Source organism: Sturnira hondurensis, unplaced genomic scaffold, assembly GCF_014824575.4.
Source record: "Sturnira hondurensis isolate 20B ecotype Veracruz unplaced genomic scaffold, ASM1482457v3 Scaffold0007222, whole genome shotgun sequence".
Classification (NCBI taxonomy): Eukaryota; Metazoa; Chordata; class Mammalia; order Chiroptera; family Phyllostomidae; genus Sturnira; species Sturnira hondurensis.
The window spans coordinates 1,159,653-1,185,753 of record NW_028079853.1 but is presented as its reverse complement, the minus strand read 5'-3'; the positions used below and the strand labels follow the sequence as shown (position 1 = coordinate 1,185,753).

Sequence of the window (26,101 nt, the reverse complement as noted above, 5' to 3'; positions counted from 1 at the left end):
AAAAAAATAGTGGTCATATTTTATTCGCTCTATCTTGCTACAGGCTCTTAGCACTGACAGAGTATTTTTCCTGACTGATTTGCAGATTGAGAGGATCCAGAATCCGCGCCTCTGGAAAGCCTACCAGACACAGAAAAAAAATATGGATGAGAAGAATGGTCATGTAAAAAACGAGAAGCTGCTCTTCCATGGGACAGATGCTGACTCACTGCCACATGTCAACAAAAATGGCTTTAACCGCAGTTACGCCGGAAAGAATGGTAAGGAAGCAAGTGATGTGGCTCCTCCAAATGAGGCTCAGCCACGAGAAGCCAAAATGGCTAAGGAACCACGTGGAGCCTTGCGTCCCCTCAGAGTTCATGGCCATGTAGGTGGCATCCAACGTGTTCAGACTCACCATGTTTCATCCCAAAGGGGCTGACTGGCCCTTTGAGGTGGAGGAGTGGTTTTTTAAAATTAAAAACATAGAAAAAATGTTAAGAGGTGTTAGAGAGAGCTGAACATTATATTAACATTATTTGATGTATTGGGTCCATATATCAAAGTATGGACTAAACTGGAATTCCTAAACATGTTTTTCTTTTCACAGCTACGGCATTTGGAAAGGGAACCTATTTTGCTGTCCATGCCAGTTATTCTGCCCATAATTCATACTCCAAACCAGATGCAAATGGGAAAAAGCATATGTATTATGTGCGAGTACTTACTGGATTGTACACCTGTGGGAATGCGTCATTAATCGTGCCTCCTCCAAAGAACCTTCAAAATTCTACTGACCTGTATGACACTGTCACAGATGATGTGAACAATCCAAGTTTGTTCGTGGTATTTTATGATAACCATACCTACCCAGAGTACCTCATTACTTTTAAATAACATTTTGGTATCCTTCCTAGAAGATGCTATTCACCTCTACCAGGGGATTTTCAACCTTTTTCATCTCCTGGACGGCACACATAAACGAATTGCCAAAATTCTGCGGAAAACCAAAAAAATATATTTTTTGCTGATTTGACAAAAGAAGGTGATTTTGACTCATTTACACTGGACGTTATTGTGGTGTGGGCGGTTGTCATTTGCTTTATTTGACAATCTAAGGGAAAGGAGGTCTGTGCCCCTGACTAAATAATCAGGTATTGCGTGTTTTAAAAATTCTTGTGGCACACTGGTTGAAGGTTGGTGATCTATATACCTGTGTAGTTGTAAAAAAAGTTTTAGATTTTTTTCTCTTAACAACTTTTTCTAAGATCAAAGGATCCTTGCCACTGAAGTCAGACTTTCTTCAGTTTCTCTTTTATAACTGGAGTGAATCATTCTTAAAAGCAGTGAACTTGGGGATTTAAATCAGGTAACTTAGTTACAACTGTGTGTCCACAACCATGGACATCAAATCTGCAGAAGAAAAGAACAGGTTTATACTGTCAGGAATGAGAATAACATTAATCTTACAAGCAGAGAGGACAGCTATGCACTTTCTGCTGCCACCAGAGGAGACAGCTGGTACCACGTCCGGACGCCACATACTGTGGGAGGCAGGCTTACTAAGTGCGTCGGACTGCTGTCTTTCCTGGGGGCACAGAGGGTGTCTTATTCATTTTGCTTTAATCCCTGGTCGGAGGTGTGTGCCTGATGTCCAATGGAAGTTCCGGAAATGTTTCATAAGCCAATTAAAAATGAAAAATCCTAAGTCAAACTCCTACTCGAGTAGGAACCATTTCTTCAACATCTTTGACCTATTGTCACGTTGCCTCAGACTGAACAGGTTCCGTGATAGTGAACTTTGTTTTTCATGAGCCAGCCATGACATAGGGCCTCCAGTCAGGGCTCTGGGGTTACAGTGCCACTGCACCCTGCACAGCCCAGGAGCTGTGGTCAGATGACTCACGTCCCACGGACTTGTGCAGCACGTCAACCACGGTTCCTGTTAGGTAGGATGGGTAGGAAACTAAGGCAGGGAGGAGGAAGACGTGTCTCACCTGTTGACTCCGCAGTCCAGAGCCTGGGCTGGTAAGATTGCTGGGTGCTCCGAACATCACAAGCAAGGATGGCGCAGGATGAGGGGAGTCCTTGAGACTCTGTACTGGGAAAGGGAGCTTCTGTAGCAATTTCACTAAGGCAAAGAGCCTTTACTAGCTGAGAAAGCATGCCTTTGTGGCTGTACATTATTCCCAAGTTTTGGGAGGGAGAAAAGGTGAGTCTAGAAGCTGAGGTACATGATAACCCCGGAACTCAATGGTCGGCACAGTCGGATTAGCTGTGTGCCCACTTGTAGCCTTCGCTCGTATGCCCAGAACAAACTTACTAGCTGCATTTCCTCTGTAGGTGGAGCAGACTAGCAGGGTGCTTGCTTGCAGCTTTGCATTCATGTTTCATAAATAAACTTGCTATCTCATTTCCATTGTACATGTTGTCTCTTGCTTGAATCCGTCTCTTGGGAGTGAGGCAAGACTGGAGGAACAAACTCTGAGGGGAGGGGTGGGGGGTTGACTTGGGTCTCTCCCTGGGAACAGCTCCAACTGGTCCTACTATGTTGATTCCAAACCTGCCTTCTGATAAGTTGTTTTGGTGTTAATTTTGCCCAGTGTAAAAAGTAGGATAGCAGCCTACTACATGTCTTAAGTGTGAAACACTCTGCTAGGTAAAGATTAAAGATGAATTCTGAGATTATTAAATGGCATATTTCCCTTGGCAGCCTAACTTTTGATGATTTAAAGGTGCATAAATAAACCAAAAATATTAAACGAAATGCTAATATTTTAACTCAGTATCTGTTGGACAGTAAGAAACTTTGTTAATTTCCACAAGTAAATTTCAGATTCGAACACCTACTTAGCACTTAGATTTTACCAGATAGTATTGGGTTGGCCAAAAAATTCATTTGGGCCCTGGCTAGTGTGGCTCAGCAAATTGAGTGCCAGCCTGTGAACAGAAAGGTCTGTGGTTCGATTCTCAGTCAGGGCACAGGCCTGGTTTGCAGGCCAGGTCCCCAAGAGGGGGCTTATGAGAGGCAACCGACTTATGTACCTCTCACATACAGATGTTTCTCTCCCTTTCTTTCTCCCTCCCTTCCACTCTCTCTAGAAATAAAATCTTTTTAAAAAATTCATTTGGTTTTTCCTATAAGATGGTTCTAGTAGCACTTAGTTGTATTTAACTTCATTAGAAGCATTTTTGTTAGATTGTATTATGACAGCTGTCATATCATTATGCATTAAAAATCAAAATTAATGAATTTTTAAAAATATATTTTATTGATTATGCTATTACAGTTGTCCCATTTTCCTCTCTTCACTCCCCTCCACCCTGCACACCCCCTCCCACCCACATCCCCCCCTTTAGTTCATGTCCATGGGTTGCACATGTAAGTTCTTTGGCTTCTTCATTTTCTATACTATTCTTATCCTCCCCCTGTCTATTTTGTACCTATCATCCATGCTGCTTATTCTCTGTACCTTTTCCCCCTCTCTCCTCCTCCCACTCCCCTGTCGATAACTCTCCATGTGACCTCCATTTCTGTGATTCTATTCCTGTTCTAGTTGTTTGCTTAGTTTGTTTTTATTTTTGTTTTAGGTGTGGTTGTTAATAGTTGTGAGTTTGCTGTCCTTTCACTGTTCGTATTTTTTAACTTCTTTTTCTAAGACCCTTTAACATTTCATGTAATAAGGGCTTGGTGGTGATGAAGTCCTTGAACTTGACCTTATCTGAGAAGCACTATATCTGCCCTTCCATTCTAAATGAAAGCTTTGCTGGATAGAGCAATCTTGGATGTAGGTCACTGCATTTCATGACTTTGAATAGTTATTTCCAGCCCCTTCTTGCCTGCAAGGTCTCTTTTGAGAAATCAGCTGATAGTCTGATGGGAACTCCTTTGTAACTGTCTCCTTTTCTCTTGCTGATTCTAGGATTCTCTGCTTAATTTTTATCTTGGGTAATGTAATTATGATGTGCCTTGGTGTGTTCCTCTTTGGGTCCAACTTCTTTGGGACTCTCTGAGCTTCCTGAACTTCCTGGAAGTCTATTTCCTTTGCCAGACTGGGGAAGTTCTCTTTTATTATTTGTAAAATTAGTTTTTCACTTGTTGCTCTTCTTCTTCCCCTTCTGGTACCCCTATAATTCAATACTGGAATGTTTGAAGATGTCCTGGAGGTTCCTAAGCCTCTCCTCATTTTTTCTGAATTCGTGTTTCTTCATTCTTTTCTGATTGGGTGTTACTGTCTTCCTTCTGGTCCATTCCATTGATTAGAGTCCCAGTTTCTTTCTCATCACTATTGGTTCCCTGTACATTTTCCTTTATTTCATTTAGCATAGCCTTCATTTTTTTCATTTAATTTGTGACCAAATTCAACCAATTCTGTGAGCATCCTGATCACCAGTGTTTTGAACTGTGCATCTGATAGGTTGGCTACCTCTTTATCACTTAGTTGTATTTTTTCTGGAGCTTTGATCTGTTCTTTCATTTGGGCCATTTTTTTTTTGTCTTGACATGCCTATTATGTATGAGGGGCAGAGCCTTAGGTGTTCACCAGGGCAGGGCAACCCACGTTGCTGGTTTGTGACGCTGTATGTGGAGCAGGGGTCTGAGAGGGAACAATAGTACTTGCTCCACTCTCTGCCAAGTTTCAGTCACTTCCCCTGCTTCCCACAAGCAAACTGGGCCCTCCTGGTGCTAGTTCCCAGGTGGATGGGTTTGTGTGCATTCTAGGACCCTGTGGGTCTCTCCAAAGAACTCTCCTGTGAGGCTGGGAGTTTCTTCCAGCACCTCAAATCCCACAAGTGTTTTCAATCACTGGTTTGAGGCTTTATTTCCCTGCACTGGGACCCTGGGTTGTCTGGGTCCCAGCCACCAGCCACTTGTGCACCCCACCCCTCCACAATCTGCCGCCTCATTGGGTCCTCCTGTGCCGGCCACCTTACTGCAAGTCCTCTCCTCCCGGGTGCCTGTCTCCACCCCTCCTATTGGTCTGGATTAATGTGTCTATTTTAACTCCTTGGTTGTCGGACTTCCATACATTTAGATTTTCTGGTGGTCTGTTGTTTTTTGTTTTTAAATTGTTGTTGTCCTCCTTTTGGTTGTGTGAGGAGGCACAGTGTGTCTACCTACACCTCCATCTTGGCCAGAAGTAAAGTTAGTGAATTTTTCTGTAGCCATTTTAACATTGAAGATGGAAGAAAGCACACAACATTTTGGTGCATTATGCTTTATCTCAAGAAAGGTAAAAACACAACTGAAACACAAAAAAAATTTTATGCTGTGTATGGAGAAGGTAACTAAGTGAATATGTTAAAAGTGGTTTGCAAAATTTCGTGCTAGAGATATCTTGCTGGATGATGCTTCAAGGTCAAACAGACCAGTTGGAGTTGACAGCGATCAAATCAAGCCATTACTTGAGAACAATCAATATTATACAATGTGAAAATAGCTGATATAAAATACGCAAATCAATAGTAATTGGTAAAAATGAAAACTTATTTTACAGAAAAAACTCAACTCTTTAGCCAACCCAATAGATGCTTTCACATATGGTATTTATTTTACTCGCCCAAAGTCTTGTGAGGTAAGAATTATATCCCCATTTAATTTTTTTATCCCCATTTTAAGGCTGAGGAAATTGATACTCGGAGTACAAGAAGCATCCTTGCCTGAAGTCACTGGGGTCATGGCCCTCACAGCAAGCCACTGAATCTTGGTCCCTGTGTCGCCAAGCCTGTTGTTCTACCCACTAGAGAACATGACCCCTCATTAATATGACTAATTCAGGAACCTATCAGCCAATCTGTGACCCCCCCTTTATTTCCTTCTGGCTTTGTTTCCTATCATAGTTTTCTTTTGAAGATCTGCAGGCTGAGGGCAGGGCAGATGCCCAGGCACAGCCAGTGCAGATGCTGCACCCAGGCACCAGGGGGCGACAGGGGAACAAAGGAGCTCTTCCCAAGCCCAGGGAACACTACCTGCCCTACTGCAGAGGCAGTAGAGGGCCACAGTTGCTGTGTCATTACTACAGACATCCTGACAGTACTCTTGCTGTTGCTATTTGTTTAAGTGGATTGCCAGACACTCCTTATTGCCCAGAAGTGTTCAGCCACCAGCATGTCAACTCGGGCTTTACAATAAAAGAAAGAAGTAGAAAAGGAGAGGGTTGCTGTCTAATTTTCTCCTCCTCTAGTGGTTAACTTAGGGCAAGGCTGAATATCAGGGTGCACTGAACCAAGGTACAGTGATCCAGTCAGTAAATGTTACCTTTACCCCCCAATCTAGAAAAACAGGTCATTTACCTCTTTTGAGTAAAATACCTGGAAAATGTCATTTGGTGGTAAACGTCTTTATTATTAAGGGCAAATACAGGAGAGTCTGATGATGAACACAGACTGATAAAAGACCATGGTTAAATAAAACAACATCAAGCGATACTCAGAGTATTAATAATATTTGGCTGAAAATTACAGTGCAGGTTTAGTTCAGTAAATCCGAAGATAAAACTGACCCCAGCAAGTAGCCCCTGCTGAAACAAGCCCACCTGGAGCCTGTGGTGGGTCTTAGTGGTGTCCTCTAGGTCCAGAGATCCTGATACTTTTTTTGGTTTTTAAATCACCCTAGGTCTCTGCTGAGACTGCAAATCCTGGCCCTTCCCAAAGGAGTCAGATCCTGTAGCTCTTAGAGGGGTGCCCAGAAATCTGCCCTTCAGCAAGCATCTCAAATGATTCTGAAATCCCCGATTCCCGCAGCCACTCAGGACTTTCCTGGGCCCCATGCCCTTTTGCCTTTGTGGGCCTCTTACTCTACAAGAAGTATTTAAAATTGTACTTTGCAGTTGCACTGATACACACATGAATAGAATCAAGACTGGAAACGCACATGTATATATACATATATGTATACATATATATGTATATACACAGGCACATATATGTTCATCTATGCATATGCACACACACACACAATTTTGGAAGAAATGAAAACTTTTTTTTTGGACCACTAAAAGCTCATGGGCCCTAGCTAGTGTGCCTACTATATAGGTTGGCACCTGCTGACACCCGGATATGGTGACTTTGGGCATATGCTTAGTTTGTATTCTTTAATCCCTCAGGCCTCAGAGGGTCAGTGCTTTATTTAATAATAGATTTCAGGTAGGGGACTTCGGCCAAGATGGGGGCATAGGTGGAAACACTGTGCCTCCTCACATAACCAAAACTAAGGACAACAAACATTTAGAAACAAAACCACAACCAGAACAGACACAAAATTGAACTGTATGGAAGTCCGACAACGAACCATTCATCCAGACCGGTACAAGGGGCGGAGTTGCAGCAGGAAAAGGTGGTGGCTGCCAGGCCGGGGAGGACAGGCAGCTTGGGGCTAGCAGACCCCAGGCGTGGGGAGGAACAAGCAGAGCCAGTGAGGCACGCAAGGTGGTTGGCTGATCGCGGACACACATTTGTGCACAGGTAAACTAAGCAAAAACGGGCAGTGAGACAGACCCAGGGCCCCAGAAACAGGAAATAAGCCTAAAAGCATCCATATAAAAGGTGCCAGGAGAGACTCCCAGCCTCACAGAATTCGTTGGAGAGACCCATAGGGTCATAGAATGTACACAAGCCCACCCACCTGGGAACCAGCAGCAGAAGGGCCCAATTTGCTTGTGGGGAGCAGCAGAGGGGACTGAAATCTGAGAGAGCAGAGCAAGCACTATTGCTCCCTCTCTGACCCCACCCCCACACAGAGCACCACAACCCAGCAACTGGGTCGCCCCGCCCTCATACATAACAGGCGCGACCAGACCAAAACATTATGGCTCACACATAAGAACAAATCAAAGCCCCATAGCCTATAATTCTAAGCAACCAAGAAATAGCCAACCTTTCAGATGCACAGTTCAAAATACTGGTGATCAGGATGCTCACAGAAATGGTTGACTTTGGTCACAAATTAGATGAAAAAATGAAGGCTACCCTAAGTGAAATGAAGTAAAATGCACAGGGAACCAATAGTGATGGAAAGAAAACTGGGACTCTAATCAATGGAATGGACCAGAAGGAAGAAACATTCAATCAGAAAAGAATGAAGAAACAAGAATTTTAAAAAATGAAGAGAGGCTTAGGAACCTTCAAGACATCTTTAAAGGTTCCAACATCCGAATTATAGGGGTACCAGAAGGGGAAGAGGAAGAGCAACAAGTGGAAAACATATTTGAACAAATAATAAAAGAGAACTTCCCCAATCTGGCAAAGGAAATAGAATTCCAGGAAGTCCAGGAAGCTCAGAGTCCCAAACAAGTTAGACCCAAGGAGGAACACACCAAGGCACATCATAATTACATTACCCAAGGTAAAAATTAGGCAGAGAATCCTAGAATCAGCAAGATATAAGGGGACAGTCACCTTCAAAGGAGTACTCATCAGACTGTCAGCTGATTTCTCAAAAGAGACTTTACAGGCAAGAAGGGGCTGGAAAGAAGTATTCCAAGTCATGAAAGGCAAGGACCTACATCCAAGATTGCTCTATCCAGCAAAGCTTTCATTTAGAATGGAAGGGCAGATAAAGTGCTTCTCAAATAAAGTCAAGTTCAAGGAGTTCATCATCACCAAGCCCTTAGTATATGAAATGTTAAAGGGACTTATCTAAGAAAAAGAAGATAAAAAAGATGAACAGTGAAAGGACAGCAAACTCACAGTTATTAACAACCACACCTAAAACAAAAGCAAACTAAGAGGACAGCTAGACCAGGAGTGGAACCATAGAAATGAAGATCATATGGAGGATTAGCAACAGGGGAGTGGGAGGAGGAGAAGGGGGGAGAAGGTACAGACACTGATGATAGGTAGAAAATAGGGGGGGGGGGCAAGACTAGTAGGGGAAATATAGAATCTAAAGAACTTGTGACGCATGGACATGAACTAAAAGGGGGAAATTTGGGTGGGAGGGGGTGTGCAGGGTGGAGGGGAATGAAGGTCGGGGAGGGGACAACTGTAATGGCATAATCAATAAAATTAAAAAAAAATTATTTCACTCACTCCAGTGCACTCATCCGAGAAATGTGGGATGAAACGGGGCCCTGGTATCCAGGTGGCTGACAGCCTGCCCCTTTCGCTGTCCTCTCTCATCCCCTGGCTCCCCTTCTGCAGACAGCCAGGACCTCCTGCTGTGTCACAGTCCCTCTTCATATGAAGTCAGGAAATTATCTCCTATTACTGTTTACACCTAGAATCCATTCACGCCAATGTCTTAAGTCTTTTTCCAGGTTTCGACACATCAAAGTCTATTACCACTGTGTTCAATGCTTTGTCTCAGAACAATTTGCAAACATCTCTCACCCCAACTTACACTAAAAAATACATTTCATATTAGGCTCAGTACATACATAGATGTAACATGGAAAAGTTTTATGAAATACATTTACCCTGAAAAAAGACTTTTGGTGTAAAGTTTCACATAATACTAATTTTACTATTGAATTCACTGAAATCACCTATTATGTTCCATTTTTTAAGAAATGCTGCTCTCTTGCCCTGGCTGGTGTGGCTCAGTGGATTGACCATAGGCTTGTGAACCAAAGGGTCGCCGGTTTGGTTCCCAGTCAGGGCACCTAGGTTGTGGGCCAGGTACCCCACGGAGGGGTATGTGAGAGGCAACCACACATTGACATTTCTTTCCCTCTCTTCCTCCTTCCCTTCCCCTGGTTCTAAAAATAAATAAAATATATTTTCTAAAAAAATGCTGGTCTCATCCACTAAATTGATTTTATGTATCACTAATGGTTCACAGCCTGCAAATTGAAAAATGGTGGTCAAAGGAGTAACAGACAAAAAAATATCTGAAGACAAAGGTAAGTCTATTTCTGCAACAGAGACACACCTACCAAGGTTAACAAATATTGTACCCTTCCTTGGCTACAACATCCCTTGCCCCAATGTATTTGACGGAGTACTGCCAACAAGGTCTCCTTTTTAAAATAATCTCCTCGGTTAGATATGTAATGAGCATTTGCCATGTGCTGGCGACTGATCTAGGCTCTGTAATTACAGCAATAATGAGAGTCCAAACCCTCATGCAGTGACATACGGGTTAGGGAAGAAAAACAGCAATCAAATTAATAGGTAAACATATAGTGGTCAGATGGTGGTTAGGCTACAGAAGGGTTTTTCCAGACCTTTCTTTTCCTGGACATGTTCATATCATACTGCCCTCCCTCCCTCTCTCCTGGAAGGCACATACTTTCTTTGGATTTACTGATCGCCTCAGTCTGAAGACTGAGAAGGATGTGGTCAGTAGCATCCTTTGTGTATCTTTGTTATGTATTTGTTTCACAAATAGTTACAGAGACCAATATGCTTTCCTAATTTCTAAATTCTTACTTAGTAATGGTAACAATGAATCTCCAGATCTTGCAAATGCGGGATTTCACCAAACCAAGTTTTGAGTCAGTAGCACCTGGGCCTTTTTATTCCTGGGACTGGTATTCCTACATGTTCCAGTTCCTTCCATTTTGGCCCCCCACCTACTTTTCTCCTGATTGGCATCCTGGCCTGGATGACAAGGATTAATGTGAGAATCCTGCAGGCGTTAGAAGTGTGATCACTTCAGGTTAAGGATAGAATCCACCCAATGGATGCATTAGGCCAGGGGTTGGCATCTTTTCTTTCTTTTCCCTTTCTTTCTTCCTTCTTTTTTTTGGGTAAGAGAATAGAAAGATTTTCAGCTTTGTGGGCCACAGAGTTCAGTACTCAACTCTGCCACTGCAACCCTAACCACCACAGGCAACATGTAAATGAATCGCACGGCCGTGTTCCAGTAAAACTAACACAGAACAAGCAGCAGGCTGACCCCTGCTTAAAGCTGATGAAGAGACTGTTTCCTGTTGAGACCATTTGGGGCTTACATTTGAAATGGGCTGAAGGGATGTGATGAGAGAAGAAAGGAAAAGGCATGGAAAGGAGGCCTCACAAATAATAAAGAGCCAATTTGGCCAACAAGCAATGTGCATGCAAAAAGGTGACACGAGATCGATATTTAACTTGGTAAGAATAAGTACATTTACAAACACATGCAAACAGACTTTTTGCTTTTTCATCTTTTATTTAAAAATATTTTAAAATATTATTTAAAAAGTCATTTTCTACTATAATCACAAACTTCTCCCTTGTATCAAAAGCTGTGCCACTACTTTGGTTACCTGCGGATGCACCAAGCAGTCCAGCAAGTCATCTGTCGAAACGCAAGCTTGAGATGGGGCCCCGGTGCTATTTGAAGCAACTGGGTCAACAATCGCATTCTCCCTTTTACTCATCATGCGTTGCTTCTTGGTGCAGTGTGATTTTCCAAAGTGCTCTCCATCTTTGCCAACCAAGTATTTACCGTCATTTTTAAATATGTCTCCTCTTTCTGAAGGTGGTTCTTCAGAACTTGGCAGTACAGGAACCAGAGCAGGGCCAAAGGGACTTGCTGCCTTCTGTTTTGGGGTCCCCAAGGTTAAGTTCTGGCTACCTGTCTGTTCTACCTCTGTGAGGTTGTGCATATTTAATTCTTCCTTTTCTGTGCACTCTCCGTTTGTTCTGAGTGCTTGGATTTCTACTGTCTTAGATGCTCTGTAATGATCGAAAAAGGCACAAACAGCTCTATTTAAGTAGAGGCAATTGACTTCATGAGATGTGTCCTCAACCTAAGGAAAAAGAAAAACCCTTTAGAGCAGTTACACAAACTGGAAAAGAAATCTGGTCAGGGCTGATGTCCCACAGGAAGCTAACAGCCATGAAGAAACCAGAAGCCTACCTACCTCAGTTGGGTTTAACCAAGCTCTGGTACTGTGCGGATCCTCTGCAGTTTTCAGGGCGCAGACAAGAGTGCGGGTGATTGCCTCTTCTACCCGAGCTTGGTGGTCCTCTTCCTAAGTTGAGACAAAAACAACAACAACAACAAAACACCAATAAACTTTTTTTTCATTTGTCTCTGTGTCTCATGTGTCTCTAAATACAGAGAGTATTTATTTATTTATTTATTTATTTATTTGTCTGTCTGTCTGTCTGTCTGTCTGTCTTTAGAGAGGAAGGAGAGAGGGAGAGAAACATCAATGTATGGTGGCCTTTCATGTGTCCCCTGCTGGGAGTTGGCCCGCAACCCAGGCATGTGCCCTGACTGGGAATCGAACCGCGATCCTCTGGTTTGCAGGCCTGTGCTCAATCCACTGAGCTACGCCAGCCAGGGCCAACAGAGTAGAGTCTCTTAATTATGTACACTGCGCTCATTAATATGTTTTGTTACATAAGGAATGAATACGTTGGCAAATCACAATTTTTATGTGTTAACTATCATCTGCCATTTAGAAGAGCTACAGAATATTTCACTAACCAAATTTAAGTATATATCCTGTCTATAAGGCACAGGCCTGGAGTATGAACTACCCTGTGATGTTTTTCTGATCTTTTCCATTCTCTGACATGTTTAAGAAAAAAAAAAGTTATATATATTGAGGAAAATCCCTACTAATTTTGATAAGCTAATTGTTTCAGGAATGGGAGAAAAATTATAATAAATATGCTTAGCCACAAGAATGAGATGGTTAAACATGTAAATATGTTTTTTAAATACAATAGGTATAAACTATAGCATTAATGACAAATTACATTAAAAATCATTCACTTCTGTTCATCAAAATATACCATAAAAGAAAAAAATGTCAAAACACATAATTGATATGAGATTAATATCTAGAATATACAAAGAATGTGCACACACCTCTATACAAAAATGACCCAATTTTTTTTGATGGGCAAAAGACATGAAGATAAGCATTTCAACAAAGAATAACTATAAGACTAACAAACCTATAAAAATATGTTTAATCTCATTATAATATGGGAAACATAAATTGAGAAACCCGTGAAACTAGTAAAAGAAGGTCTGACGATTCTGAGTGGTAGAGCAGTTTGCACTGACAGAAATCTTACACACTGATGATGGGGTGCAAACGGACAGAGCCGATTGGACAGCATGCTGTCGCTATCCTGTAAACTTGAGCATTATATACCCTACAGCCCAGCAATTCCACTCTGGATATACGCATATTTTCTAGAGAAACCCGTGCACATCTGCACAAGAATATTCTATTTATAAAAGTAAAAACTTATAATTATCCATAATAGAACAATGAACCAACTGTGGTACATTCACACAAGAAAATACACCACAGTAGAATGAATGACCAGCTACATGTGACAACACAGATACATTTTAGAAAAATAGTATTAAATTTAAAAAAGAAGATCTTCACAAAGGGATACCACTTTACACTAGAATGGCTAGGATGTGGAGAAACCAGAACCTTTATACACTGCTAGTGGGGATGTAAAGGGTACAGCTGCTTCGGAAAATAGTCTGGCAGTTCCTCGAAAGGTTAAACATAAAGTTACTCTATGTGATGGCTGATTTTGTAAGTCAACGTGAGTGGGTTTGGGTGAGCAGTTGCTCGGTCAAGCACTAGCAGAGATATTGCTGTGAAGGCATGTGTAGATGTGATTAACATTTACAGTCAGTTGAATTTTAGTAAATAACAGTGTCCTGAACAGTAAGTAAATAACAGTGTCCTGAATGTGGGTGGACCTCATCCAATCAGTAGAAGGTCTTGTGAGCAAAAACCAAGGTTTCCTGGAAAAGATGGGATTCTACCTCAAAACTGTAACAGAAATCCCGAGTGAGTTTCTAGCCTGCACTACTGTCCCACAGATGTCAGACTTGAGACCCCCACTTCAACTCTCGTCTGAGTTTCCAGCCTGCTGCCCTAATACACCATGTGACCCAGCCATTCCACTCCAAGGCGTGCATCCAGGAGAAACGAAAGCACATGCCCACATAGACCTTGTACCTGAATGTTAACAGCAGCATTATTATTCACAGCAGCCAAAGCAGACACAACCCAAATGTCTACCAACTTTTCAGTAGACAAACAAAACATGATTATGTCTATACAATGGAATACGTTCGGCCATAAAAAAAGGAATAAAGTACTGATACACACTACTACATGGATGAATCTGGAAAACATTATCCTGAGTGAAAGATGCCAGCCAAAAAACACCACATTATATGATTCCAGAACCAGCAAATCTAAAGGGACAGTAAAAAGGTTACTGACTGCCTATGGCTAGAGAGGAAAATGGGCGAGGAACTACTAATAGATATGGGGTTTCTTTTTAGGATAATGAACATGTACCAAATTTGATTTGGGTAGGATTGCACAATTCTGTGAATATGCTAAAAACTACTGAACTGTAAACTTCAATGGATAAATTTCATGGTATGTAAGCTGTACCTTAATAAAGCCATTATTAAAAAAACCCTAAGCAACATGGTGGCATAGGTAAATATGGCTCGCCTCCTCACATAACCACATCAAAATTACAACTAAAATATAGAACTACACTCAGAACTGTCAGAAATAGAGTTGAATGTAAGTCCAACAACTATGTAATTAAAGAAACCACATCCATCTAGACCGGTAATAGGGGCGGAGATGTGGAACAGGTTGGTCCCACATCCATGTGCAATGGATAAAAATTTAGGAGGGATATCTTGGGAGCAAGGAGCCCCAGCTCCACACCAGGACCCCTGGTCCAGGGTTCCAGTACCAGGAAGATAAGTCCCTATAACTTCTGGCTGCAAAAACTGGCAGGGATTGAGTCAGTGGAAGATATTTCTGGAGTTCCAAGCAGCTCCTCTTATGGGTTCTTTACTCAGCTACTCAAACTCACTCTCTCTGGGCTCTGGCACCACAGCAGCAGCTTGAAAGGCACCAGTGGCAGACAGAGAGGAACTGAAGTATCTGGCATCAAGGTGAGAGCAGGCGGACAGCTTTCTCCCAGACAGAAAGGTGAACAGAGGCTACTGTTCCTTTTCTGAGCCCTCCCTGCTTGGAGCCACAGAGGAACAGACTGGTACCATATCTATCATTCCATCAACCTGGCTCACACTGTTTGTCCCACCCTGGAGATCCCCAGAGACTCTGTCCCACCCAACATACATGCCTATCAAAGTTGCTTTTCCATACAAATGGCTGGTCTTGGTTCATACTACACAACTTCCTAAATCCTATCAAACAACTGGCAGCCAGCCTCAGTGAGGCCCTAGCCCCTGTACCTCTTGCTCTAGGGTCCCAGGCTTGCCACTAGAGGCAACAAGACTAAATTCACAGCTTGGTTTCACCTGAGAATCTCCAAACTTAGCACAAGAAGCAGCCTTCTCAAGTCACTTTATAGCTCAGGCAGGGTGGTCCTGAGCAAAACACAGGTAGGGGCTGACCTTGGCCTGCACCATCTGGGGAACCCCAGAGCACACCCAGTGGACAGCTACAGACCACACTGGAACATCAGCACCCTGCCCCTGTACAGCTGATTCTCCAGAGGGTGGAGGTTGGTAGTCAGTGGTCATAGCCATTCCTTGCAGCTGACTGGCCTGGGTAACACCCTCCCAGTGACCTGCCAATGACAATCAAGGCTCAACTACGAGAGGAGGGTGTACTCAGCCCACATGAAGCACATACCTCAAGTACCCAGCTTGGGTGATAGGGGAGGTTTTGCCACTGGACCCTACAGGACACCTACTGTATTAGGCCACTCTATCAAGACATGGAGCAGTTCTACTTACTACATAGAAACAAACACAGGGAGGCTGCCAAAATGAGCAGACAAATAAACATGGCCCAAATGAAAGAACAGTTCAAAACTCCAGAAAAAGAGCTAAACAAAAGGAGACAAGCAATATCAGATGCAGAGCTCAAAACACTGGTTATAAGGATGCTCAAGGAACTTAGGACCTCAATAGTGTAAAAAAGATACAGTCAGAAATTAAGCACACACTAATTTAAATAAAGCACAATTCACAAGGAAACAATAATAGAGTGGATGAAGCCAAGAATCAAATCAACGATGTGGAACATAAGGAAGCAAAACACAACCAGTAAGAAGAAGAACAAGGAAAAAATGCCCCCCTGCCCCCCCAAAAATATGTGGCTAGTGTAAGCAGCCTCTAGGTCAACTTCAAGTGGCCCAAAATTCACATCATAGTGGGGCCAGAAGGAGAAGAGAAAGAGCACAAAATTGGAAATCTATTTGAAATAATAATGCGAGAGCTTCCCTAATTTGGTGAAGGAAACAGACATGCAAGTCCAGTAAGCCCAGAGTTCCAACCAAGATAGACCCAAAGAGGTCTACTCCAAGACACATCGTAACTATAAGGCCAAAGGTTAAAGATAAAGAGAGAATCTTAAAAGCAACAAGAGAAAAGAAGTTAGCTACCTACAGCGGAATTCCCAAAAGACTGTCAGCTGATTTGTCAAAAGAAACTTTGCAGGCTAGAAGGGAATGGCAAGAAAGTCATGAAAAGCAGGGACCTACAGTCAAGATTGCTCTACCTAGCAAAGCTATCATTTAGAATCAAAGTGCAGATAAAGAGCTTCCCAGACAAGAAAAAACTAAAGAAGTTTATCATCACCAAACCATTATTATATGAAATGTTAAAGGGATTTATTTTAAAAAAAGATCAAAACTATGAACAACAAAATGGCAGTAAATACGTATCTATCAACAGCTGAATCTAAAAACACAACCAATAAGAACAAGAAGCAAACAAGAAGAACAGAGACAGAAATCATGGATACAGAGAGCGTTCTGATGGTTGCCAGATAGGAGGGGGTGTCAGGGAATGAGTGAAGAAGTGAGAGGATTAAGAAGTACAAACAGGTAGTTACAGAATAGCCAGGGAATGTAAGATACAGCACAGGAAATGGAGTAGCCAAAGAACATATGCATGACTGATGGAACATGAACAGAGATGTGGGGATTGCCTGAGAGGGTAGAGGGGGATGCGGGGAGCACAGGGGAAAAAATCAGGACAACTGTAATACCATAACTGATAAAATATAATAAAAAATAAAAATAAAATAATATAAACACAAGCCCAGAAAGACTACACTAAATATGATCTGATTTGCATAAAGCTAAAAATATGCAAAACAACAGTATATTTTATAGGGACATATAAATACATAATAAAATTTTGTTTAAGCAAGAGAATGAAGCTAGTGAAGGACTCAGATGGGGGACAGGATGGGAAAGCACAACACCAATGCAAGTTTTCTGTAACGTGCTAGTTTTAGGGTTGGGTTCACTAGTATTCATTATATTGCCCTTTATATTGAAGATATATATGCTACATATTGTGGGGGAACTCCATCCTGCAGAGCTCCCCCAGCTGCCATGAATGAGAATAAAACTACCAAGATATGATCTGCTTGAGGAAAAAAGGCCGCCTAATCTCTCTTCTCTGCCGTGGACACGAGCCCTGAGTACCTTTTTCCTCGGGCTTTTATTGAGTTTAGCTTGCACAGGGACACTTATCAAAGAAAGAAGATATGATTTACAGATAACATTTCTGGGATCACAATGGTCTTTTGAGTCAGGGACTGGCAGACAGAGTGACACCAATCGGCCATAAAACCTGGGGAAAGAAACTCATTTTGTGCTTGGAGCCTAAACATTTAGTATACATTGACTTGAGGGCATTCTTAGCAAAGCAGGTTTCACAGGATTTAGTGCATTCTTTCTTAGGCCTGATCACCCCCGGGAACTGCCCATTCCAGCACAGGACTTGCACCCACCTCCGGCATTGTTTCAGGTCTGAGTCAGGTGGGGGAAGCAAGGCAGCCAGAGATTAGAAGACTTTTTACAGATAGAAGGAGGACTCAGGCTATGACAAAGCCAAGGGATTAGGGTCTTTTGCCCCTTTTCTATAGTCTCCTAAGTCCTTCCCTGATGGTCCCTCCGTGACTGTCCTGTCTTAGGTTGTTCCTTCCTTAAGGAATCTTGCCTGTCATTGGCTATCCAGCCATCCTCCAGGGGCCAAGAAGGGTGAAGTAAAGGGGGCAGAGGCTGCGTCCCTGTTGGGAGGATAAGTTTTGTTTCCTTATTGCCTTATGGTCCCAGGATCTCTTTACTTAGCCCTAGCTGTGGGACCTTCTCATCTGTCGGTAAGGTTACAGCTCCTGAAACGAGGCAGGACAGTTCCCAACAACATATATATTCTACTATATGTATGCATATAATAAATACATAATAAAGAAAATATATTTCAACACTCAAGTAATAAGGATGCAAACTGAATGAAAAAGGCACCATTGGGAAGAATGGAGAATTTACTTTATATCTTGGGCATATTAGAACAGACAGAATCTACATATATTTTACAGAAAAAATGAGAAAAAAATGACTGTTGCACCTCCTGAACTGAAACAGTATCTACTTTCCTCCAATCAATGCGACTCATGACAGGAACACCAGAGCCTAGAGGTGGCTTGAGTTTATGAATATGGCAGACAGGCTTTAAGAGCTCAGGGCTTTTGGGGGCTATATTCAGCAACGAAAAGGAATTCTAGTCAGTGCTTATAGACACATAAATAAAAGCAATACATGACAGTGAAAGATACAATTACTAAACTTCTATTTTGCACTCTAGTTTTTAAAGAAAGAATGAATGGTCTTCAAACTGTGATGTATACAAAAGAAGTTATGATACCAATCCTTTGGAAAATTCTAGGAGGGACAACTACAACAGATGGTATATACAGTAACAAGCTTTATTTTTTAAAATTTATTGATTATACCATTACAGTTTTCTATTCCCCCCCTTTATTTCCCTCCCCCCTGCATACCCCCTCCCCCACCATTCCCCCCTTTAGTTTATGACCCCGTGTCTCAAGTTCTTTAGATTCTATATTTCCCATACTATTCTTGCCCTCCCCTGTCTATTTTCTACCTACCATCTATGCTACTTATTTTCTGTACCTTCTCCCCCCTTCTCCTCCTCCCACTCCCCTGTTGCTAACCCTCCATGTGATCTTCATTTCTATGGTTCTGCTCCTGATCTAGCTGTCCTCTTGGTTTGCTTTTGTTTTAGTTGTTAATAGCTGGGCATTTGCTGTCCTTTCACTGTTCATATTTTTTATCTTCTTTTTCTTAGATAAGTCCCTTTAACATTTCATATACTAAGGGCTTGGTGATGATGAACTCCTTGAACTTGACCTTATCTGAGAAGCACTTTATCTGCCCTTTCATTCTAAATGAAAGCTTTGCTGGATAGAGCAATCTTGGCTATAGGTCTTTGGATTTCATGATCTGGAATACTTCTTTCCAGCCCCTTCTTGCCTGTAAGGTCTCTTTTGAGAAATCAGCTGACAGTCTGATGGGTACTCCTTTGTAGGTGAGTGTCCCCTTATCTCTTGCTGCTTCTAGGATTCCCTCCTTCATTTTAATCTTGGCTAATGTAATTATGATGTGCCTTGGTGTGTTCCTTCTTGGGTCCAACTTCTTTGGGACTCTCTGAGCTTCCTGGATTTCCTGGAAGTCTATTTCCTTTACCAGACTGGGGAAGTTCTCCTTTATTATTTGTTCAAATAAGTTTTCCACTCATGGCTGTTTCTTTCCCCCTTCTGATACCCCTATAATCCGGATGTTGGAACATTTAAAGATGTCCTGGAGGTTCCTAAGCCTCTCCTCATTTTTTTGAATTCTTGTTTCTTCCTTCTTTTCTGGTTGGATGTTTTGTTCTTCCTTCTGGTCCACCCCCTTGATTTGAGTCCCAGTTTCCTTTCCATTACTATTGGTTTCCTGTGCATTTCCCTTCATTTCAATTAGTTTAGCCTTCATATGTTCCTCTAATTTGTGGCTAAAATCAACCAGTTCTGTGAGCATCCTGATCACCAGTGTTTTGAATTGTGCATCTGAGAGGTTTGCTATTTCCTGGTCGCTTAGAGTTATTGGCTCTGGGGCTTTGAGTTCTTCTTGAGCCATATTTTGGAGTGTTTGTGCCTGTTATGTATGAGGAGCAGAGCCCTAGGTGTTCACCAGGGCTGGGCCACTCAGTGGCTGGGTTGTGACGCTGTATGTGGGGGCGGGATCTGAGGAGAGCAGTGGTGGGCGCTGGGGCCACACAGTCCGTCCCACTGTGAGCAAATGTGTGACAGTAGTCAGCCTGCTGCTGCTGAGTTTGCCGCTGGGGCCCGGACGGTCCGTCCCACTGCTCACTCTGCTGGTTTATCTGCACGTGAATGTGTGATCGCAGCCAGCCCGCCGCCCCGAGCCCTCACTGGGTCAGCCCTACCTGGGGCTGCCTAGGTGCCTGGGGTTGGAGGATCTTTCTTGACTGTCCCCGCTCCACTGCTGGCTCTGCCCCTCTTACCGGTCAGGTTGAACGGTTGGTTGTTGTCGGACTTCCGCATAGTTCAATTTTCTGTTCTTTGGCTGTGTCTTTTTTCCTCAAACCTCTGTTTTATTCAAACTTGGTTGTGGGAGAAGGCACAGTGTTTCCAGCTAAGCCTCCATCTTGGCAGAAGTCCTAGAATTCAGTTCCAATAACAAGCTTTAAAAAGACCAGGGTGAAAGCTTTCAAACTCTTGAGGCTGTTTGAATTGAAATCTACATAAAGTATGTAAAAATAGTATTCTACAGTACGTTAAAAAATAACACATCACAATCAAGTGTATTTGTTCCAGGAACTAAGGATGGATCAATTTTGGGAAACCCACTGGTATCATTTACTACAATACTAGACATTTACCAAAAAGGAATATTGTATGATTATCTCCAGAGATGCTTAAAAGGCACTCAACAAAATTCGACACTTTTTCTTGATTTTAGGAAACAAAAAAGTAATGAAATAGGAGTTAAAAATACTTTACAAGATAGAATATATACACAACTTGGCCCCAAATCCAGAATTTTATATAAAGAGAAAGAACTATAGAAATTCCCTCTAAAGTTAAAAACAAAGAAAAAAAGACAAGGATGCCACTTTCTACCTAATATTTATTATTGAATTTGAGGTATTAGCCAATGTAATCAGATAAAAGGAATAAAAGAAAAGAGTAACAAGCAAACAAATAGGAAAGAAAGAGGCAAAACTATTTTAATTTTTAGTCTGAGAGATAAATGAAAACACAAGATGGTCAATTAAAAAATCACTACATGTGGATAAAATAATTCAAATGAACACATCCAATAGTCTTCATATACACAAATACTATCCAGTCAGATGATATAATGAGAGAAGATCCTACTTAACAAAAAAGATAAATACCTTGGGATAAACCTTAAAAAGAAATATGTAAATGCTATGAGGTGAAAACTTTAAGTCACTACTGGAAATAAAGAAAACTAGACTTGGACAAGTAGGGAAGTATCTCATTCTTGGATAGGACAAGTTAATCTCATAAACATCATATAAAATTTAATATGGATTGAATAAAAATATCAAATGGTATTCATCCATGAAACTAGACGAACTGATTCTAAAGATTACAGGAGAAAAATAAAATCAAGAGGAGCCAGGGAACGACTGCAAATGAAAAGCTGTAAGTTAGCCCTACAGATATTAAAAACACACAGTGATATATCTCTACATAAGAAAAGATAGAAGTGATGAAAGAATGTGAAGAAAGACCAATGGAAGAAACAGACCCAAGGACAGATATCCAGTCTGTGATTAAGGTGACATTTCATATCACCAGAGAAAAGACAGACTTCAAAACACATGATGGCCCTGACCATTCTATTGTCATTTACTAAAAGGTAAATCTGGATCTCGACCTCATAGCATATGCTAGTAGAAACCCCTAAATGAACAAGAGATCTAAATGTCAGAAAAAAACCCAAATTCTAAAAACACTAGAGAATTCCTTCATGACCTGGAAGAGAGAAGAGTCTGTCTTAACGATGATGCACACACCAGAAGCTACAAAGTTTATTTTAACAACACATCTTATTGGCGAGACTGTGGGAGAAAGAAGCACTCTCATCACTACTGATGGAAATGCAAAATGGTGCAATCACAGCAGTGGGATCTGGCAAAGTCTAACAAAATTAAAGATACCTTTACCCTATGACTTGATAAACCAACTAGTGAGGCTCTACCCTGAAGACACACTTCAGCAAATATTAAACAACATATTCACAAGGTTATTCACTGGCATCACAACAGATTGGAAACAAACCAAACACGCACCCGTATGGGAACTACTGAATTAGCAATGCTGCACCCATATGAGAGGTTACTTATAAAGCTGTTGAAAAACAGAGATTTTTCTGTACTACTACAGAAATTATTGTACTATAATAATATATGCATTATACATATATAATATATAACAATAAATACATTACTATATAAATACATACATAACAGTAAATCTGTATGTGTATATGTATCCACAAAGAGGGCACAAAGGAAGGGTGAATCAGGAGCAAGAGAGAGCGGATCCTCGCGGGGGACGAGCAAAGGGAGGGCAGGGTCAGGGGTGAAAGGAGCCTTCTCTAAATACACCTTTCAATGTAATTTTGGTAAGTTAAATGTTTTACATATCAAAAATACTAAATTAGATCAAAACAGAACAAATAAAGTATAACACTGGAAACAGAACAAAGAACCCAAGTGACATCAGTTACATAACGCAAGTGGGAAGACCTCCATTGCGATGACCACTGGACACAGCGCTCTGTACCTCTGAGCAGGGTGTGGTCTCACGATAAAAAGGACTGCGAAGAAATCAAATTTCACTGGCAAGTTTCATGGTTAGTAATATCAATACTAGAATTTTGGAATTGTAAGTCTGACATCTTAAAAAACACTGGTGGATAAAGCAAAGAAATAAATATGTTACTGCAACTAAGGACCCAGAAACTCAGTGTATGAGGAGGTTGGAGTACAGAAACAAAAAAGAAAAAAAACCTACAACCTTAACCGTGAATTAGAAGTCCATCAATCTCTCTCTCTTTCTCATCTATTTACCTATATTGCATTCTAGCTTTGTCACTTAAAGAGTCTGGAAACAGCGACACCGGTAGCAATGAGCAGCCCAAACCTGGATTTCTAAATACCATTCCCACTAAAAGAAACCTTGGCCACCTGGAGAAATGACTGACTTCCAAGTTTGGGGCAGGGCAAGTACAAGGTGATCCTGGGGCATCTACTATATACCAGCAAGCGAGGATCAACACGAAGATCAATGGTGACTGACGTACAGAAAAGGCACAGGCCAGCTTGAAAGAGTTTCACTAAAAGCATAAATGAGACTCAAATTCAAAATTACCTTTGGAAGCTGGAATGCTCAACCAAATCAACATGATGAAAACTAAGAGATGAGTAAACAACAGGATTTAGGTTTAAAGAACCAGCTTTACAGGTTCAGGTTAGCAGACAATCTGACCTGGGAGCTGATCATGTGAAAAAAAGCATGGGTATTTTAGAGCTGAATATGAGATACCCAAAGTGAGATAAGATTACTAAAAAAGTTAATGCCATATTATAAGCAGTACTGAAGAAATTCAGGATCTAAGTCATGTGAGGGAGAAATCTTATACTCTACCAAATGAGGCCCACTGGTATTCAGTTTAGGTGCCACATATTAAGACATCTACACTTGGCATAATAGTTCTTACTCCTCCTCACAGCAACTTCTATTTTTAAACACTTCTCATGTGCCAGACACTGTATTAGATGCTCATACATGTTTTGCCCAACTTAAGCCACATAAACACCCTACCAAAGTGAGTGCAATTACAATATCTGTCCTACTAGTGAGGAAATTTAGGCTCAATGAGATTAAGTAACCACCGAGGTTAGATAGCTAACAAAGGTATAGACCTGTTAAGTCTGCCTAATTCCAAAGTCTATGGCCAAAATGGTGGGGAGTCTGAAAAGAAAGTCACACAAAAATATTGTTCAAGAAACTGGAAGTTTTAAGCCTGGAAAAAAAAGATTAAGGAAACACATAGCAGGTATCCTCAAATGCAAGGTCTGTCTGGGAAAAGTCCAGTCATTACTAATATAATGAGAACAGTTTGCAGGACATCAATGTAACCTGGCAGCCAAAGACAGTGGACTAGAATGCGCATGCGTGAAGAATGATGACTTCACCATACTAGTCAATGGGGGGTGGGGGGTAGGGGGTAGACAATGTTGAGTGAGCACGTGTACTGCTCACTGATGAGTGAGGTAGACACTCATGAGTGAGCATGTGGCCGTCCATTCAAAAGGACTGAGTGAGTAAAACAACGAATCTGCACCCAATTTTTCATTAAGCTTGAATATTCCTCCATGGAAAGTATTTGGATGAGAGAAGGCCACAGCTATGGGCAACTGCTAATTGGCAGCTTCACCACAATAGACAACACACCTGCTCATGTATCACGTCTCATACAGACTTTTTTGGTGAAACATCAAATCAGCCAGGTGACTCAGCCCCCCTACAACCCAGATTTGGCACCCTGTAATGTCTGGCCTTTCCCCAAACTAAAATCACCTTTGAAAGGGAAGAGATTTCAGACCATTGATGACATTCAGGAAAATATGATGAGGAAGCTGATGGTGACTGGGAGAACTGTGTGAGGTCCCAAGATGCCTACTTTGAAAGGGCATTGAGACATCATTGTCCTATGCACAATGTTTCTTGTATATTCTCCAATAAATGTCTCAATTTTTCATACTACATGGATGGATACTTTCTGGACAGACCCTGTATTTAGAAAAGAAAGAATTCTGTATGGTTTCAGAAATAATGGGTATGGCAAGAAGCAGGCAGACGACAGCCCCAGTGTTCAACAACAGAATGAGCTCCCCTGGAAGGAGAAGCACCTGTCGGGGCTGCTGCCGATGTGACTGGTACTGGAGGGGAAGTGGACCCCATAGATTCTACACCTTGCCATTCACTCCAACTCCAATTCAGCAGGCGACCAGCAACACTTCTCTGTGAGTCCACTGATCTCCTGTCACACCTCTCACCTAATTCCCAAGGGCTACAACTCTTCTCTACGCTCACACAATACAGCGTCCTACTGCAGTAGTGCTTTGTGTTCCATCAAAGCCTTTCCCATCACCAAAGGGTCAGAAAAGCCTGAGGGGAGAATACATCTGCCAAAGGGAAGAGGGGCAACCATGGCTTTGGGTATGGGACAGCAGAGATGCAATGAAGCCCTTGGGATAAAGAGGGTATAGGTACAGTCAAAATCTTTGGTTAAAGGGCACAGAGATGCAATGAAGGCCTTTGGTTGAAGAGAGAGACTTGAGCCGAATGAGTAGCCATTTTAATTCTCAAACACAACAGGCCACCAGAATTAGGCTCTGTTGGAGGGAAAAGGCTTCTGGCAGAAATGAAATGATAAAATCCTAGCACCAAAGACTGTGCTTGGAGAAAATGTATAAGCCAGGGACTTCCGCCAAGATGGAGGCATAGGTGGAAACACTGTGCCTTCTCCCACAACCAAGTTTGGATACAACAAAAGTTTTGGAGAACTAAGACACACCCAGAGACCAGAAAACTGAATTATAAGGAAGTCCGACAGCTACGAACCGTTCAATGGGGACGGTAAGAGAGGCAGAGCCAGCAGCGGAGCAGGGTCGGGAAGGAAAAACCTAGGAGCGCAGGCAGCCCGGACCTAGTCAGGGTGCGGGGCAGACTGACCAAGGTCGCACATTCGCGCGCAGTGAGACGGACCACGCAGGCCCCAGAGGGCGAACCCAGTGGTGGAGGGCTGACAGCGGTGGCACACTCGCGTGCCAGGGAGCGGGGCGCGTGGACCTGGTGACGGTGGTGGCTGCAGTGCTGGTGGGGGTCACAGAGGCGGGTGCCAGAGGGAAGCCATTGTCCCTCTTTGACCCCGCCCCCACATACAACGTCACAACCCAGCGACTGAGTTGCCCTGATCTGGTGAAAACCTAGGGCTCCGTTCCTGCTACTTAACAGGCATGAACAGCCCAAAAGATGGTGCAAGAACTCAAAGTCCCAGAGACAATAACTCTAAGCGACCAACAGATTGCCAGCCTCTCAGAAGCCCAATTTAAAACACTATTTATCAGGATGCCCACAGAATTGGTAGAGTACAGTCACAAATTAGAGGAACTTAGTCACAAATTAGAGGAACATACGAAGGCTAAACTAATTGAAATGAAGGGAGAGGTCCAGGAAACCAATAGCGATCGATGGAAAGGAAAATGGGACTCAAATCAAGGGAGTGGACCAGAAGGAAGAACAAAACATCCAACCAGAAAGGAATGAAGAAATTAGAATTC

At 42.2% G+C, this 26,101-nt stretch overlaps 2 protein-coding genes across 2 annotated transcripts in view; one reads left to right on the top strand and one right to left on the bottom strand.

Annotated features, from left to right (window-relative positions):
• PARP14 (poly(ADP-ribose) polymerase family member 14) overlaps window positions 1-2,403 on the top strand; it is a 50,799-nt gene extending 48,396 nt beyond the window's left edge. Inside the window, exons 16-17 of the mRNA XM_037051475.1 lie at window positions 86-260; window positions 590-2,403. Of these exons, the coding sequence (XP_036907370.1) occupies window positions 86-260; window positions 590-876 (462 nt within the window). The 3' untranslated portion in view covers window positions 877-2,403. The remainder of the gene's footprint in view (window positions 1-85; window positions 261-589) is intronic.
• An 8,659-nt stretch (window positions 2,404-11,062) lies between these two features.
• Window positions 11,063-26,101, bottom strand: part of HSPBAP1 (HSPB1 associated protein 1) — a 59,842-nt gene continuing 44,803 nt past the window's right edge. The window contains exons 7-8 of the mRNA XM_037051473.1: window positions 11,769-11,879; window positions 11,063-11,654 (exon numbers count right to left, since the gene is read on the bottom strand). Of these exons, the coding sequence (XP_036907368.1) occupies window positions 11,121-11,654; window positions 11,769-11,879 (645 nt within the window). The 3' untranslated portion in view covers window positions 11,063-11,120. The remainder of the gene's footprint in view (window positions 11,655-11,768; window positions 11,880-26,101) is intronic.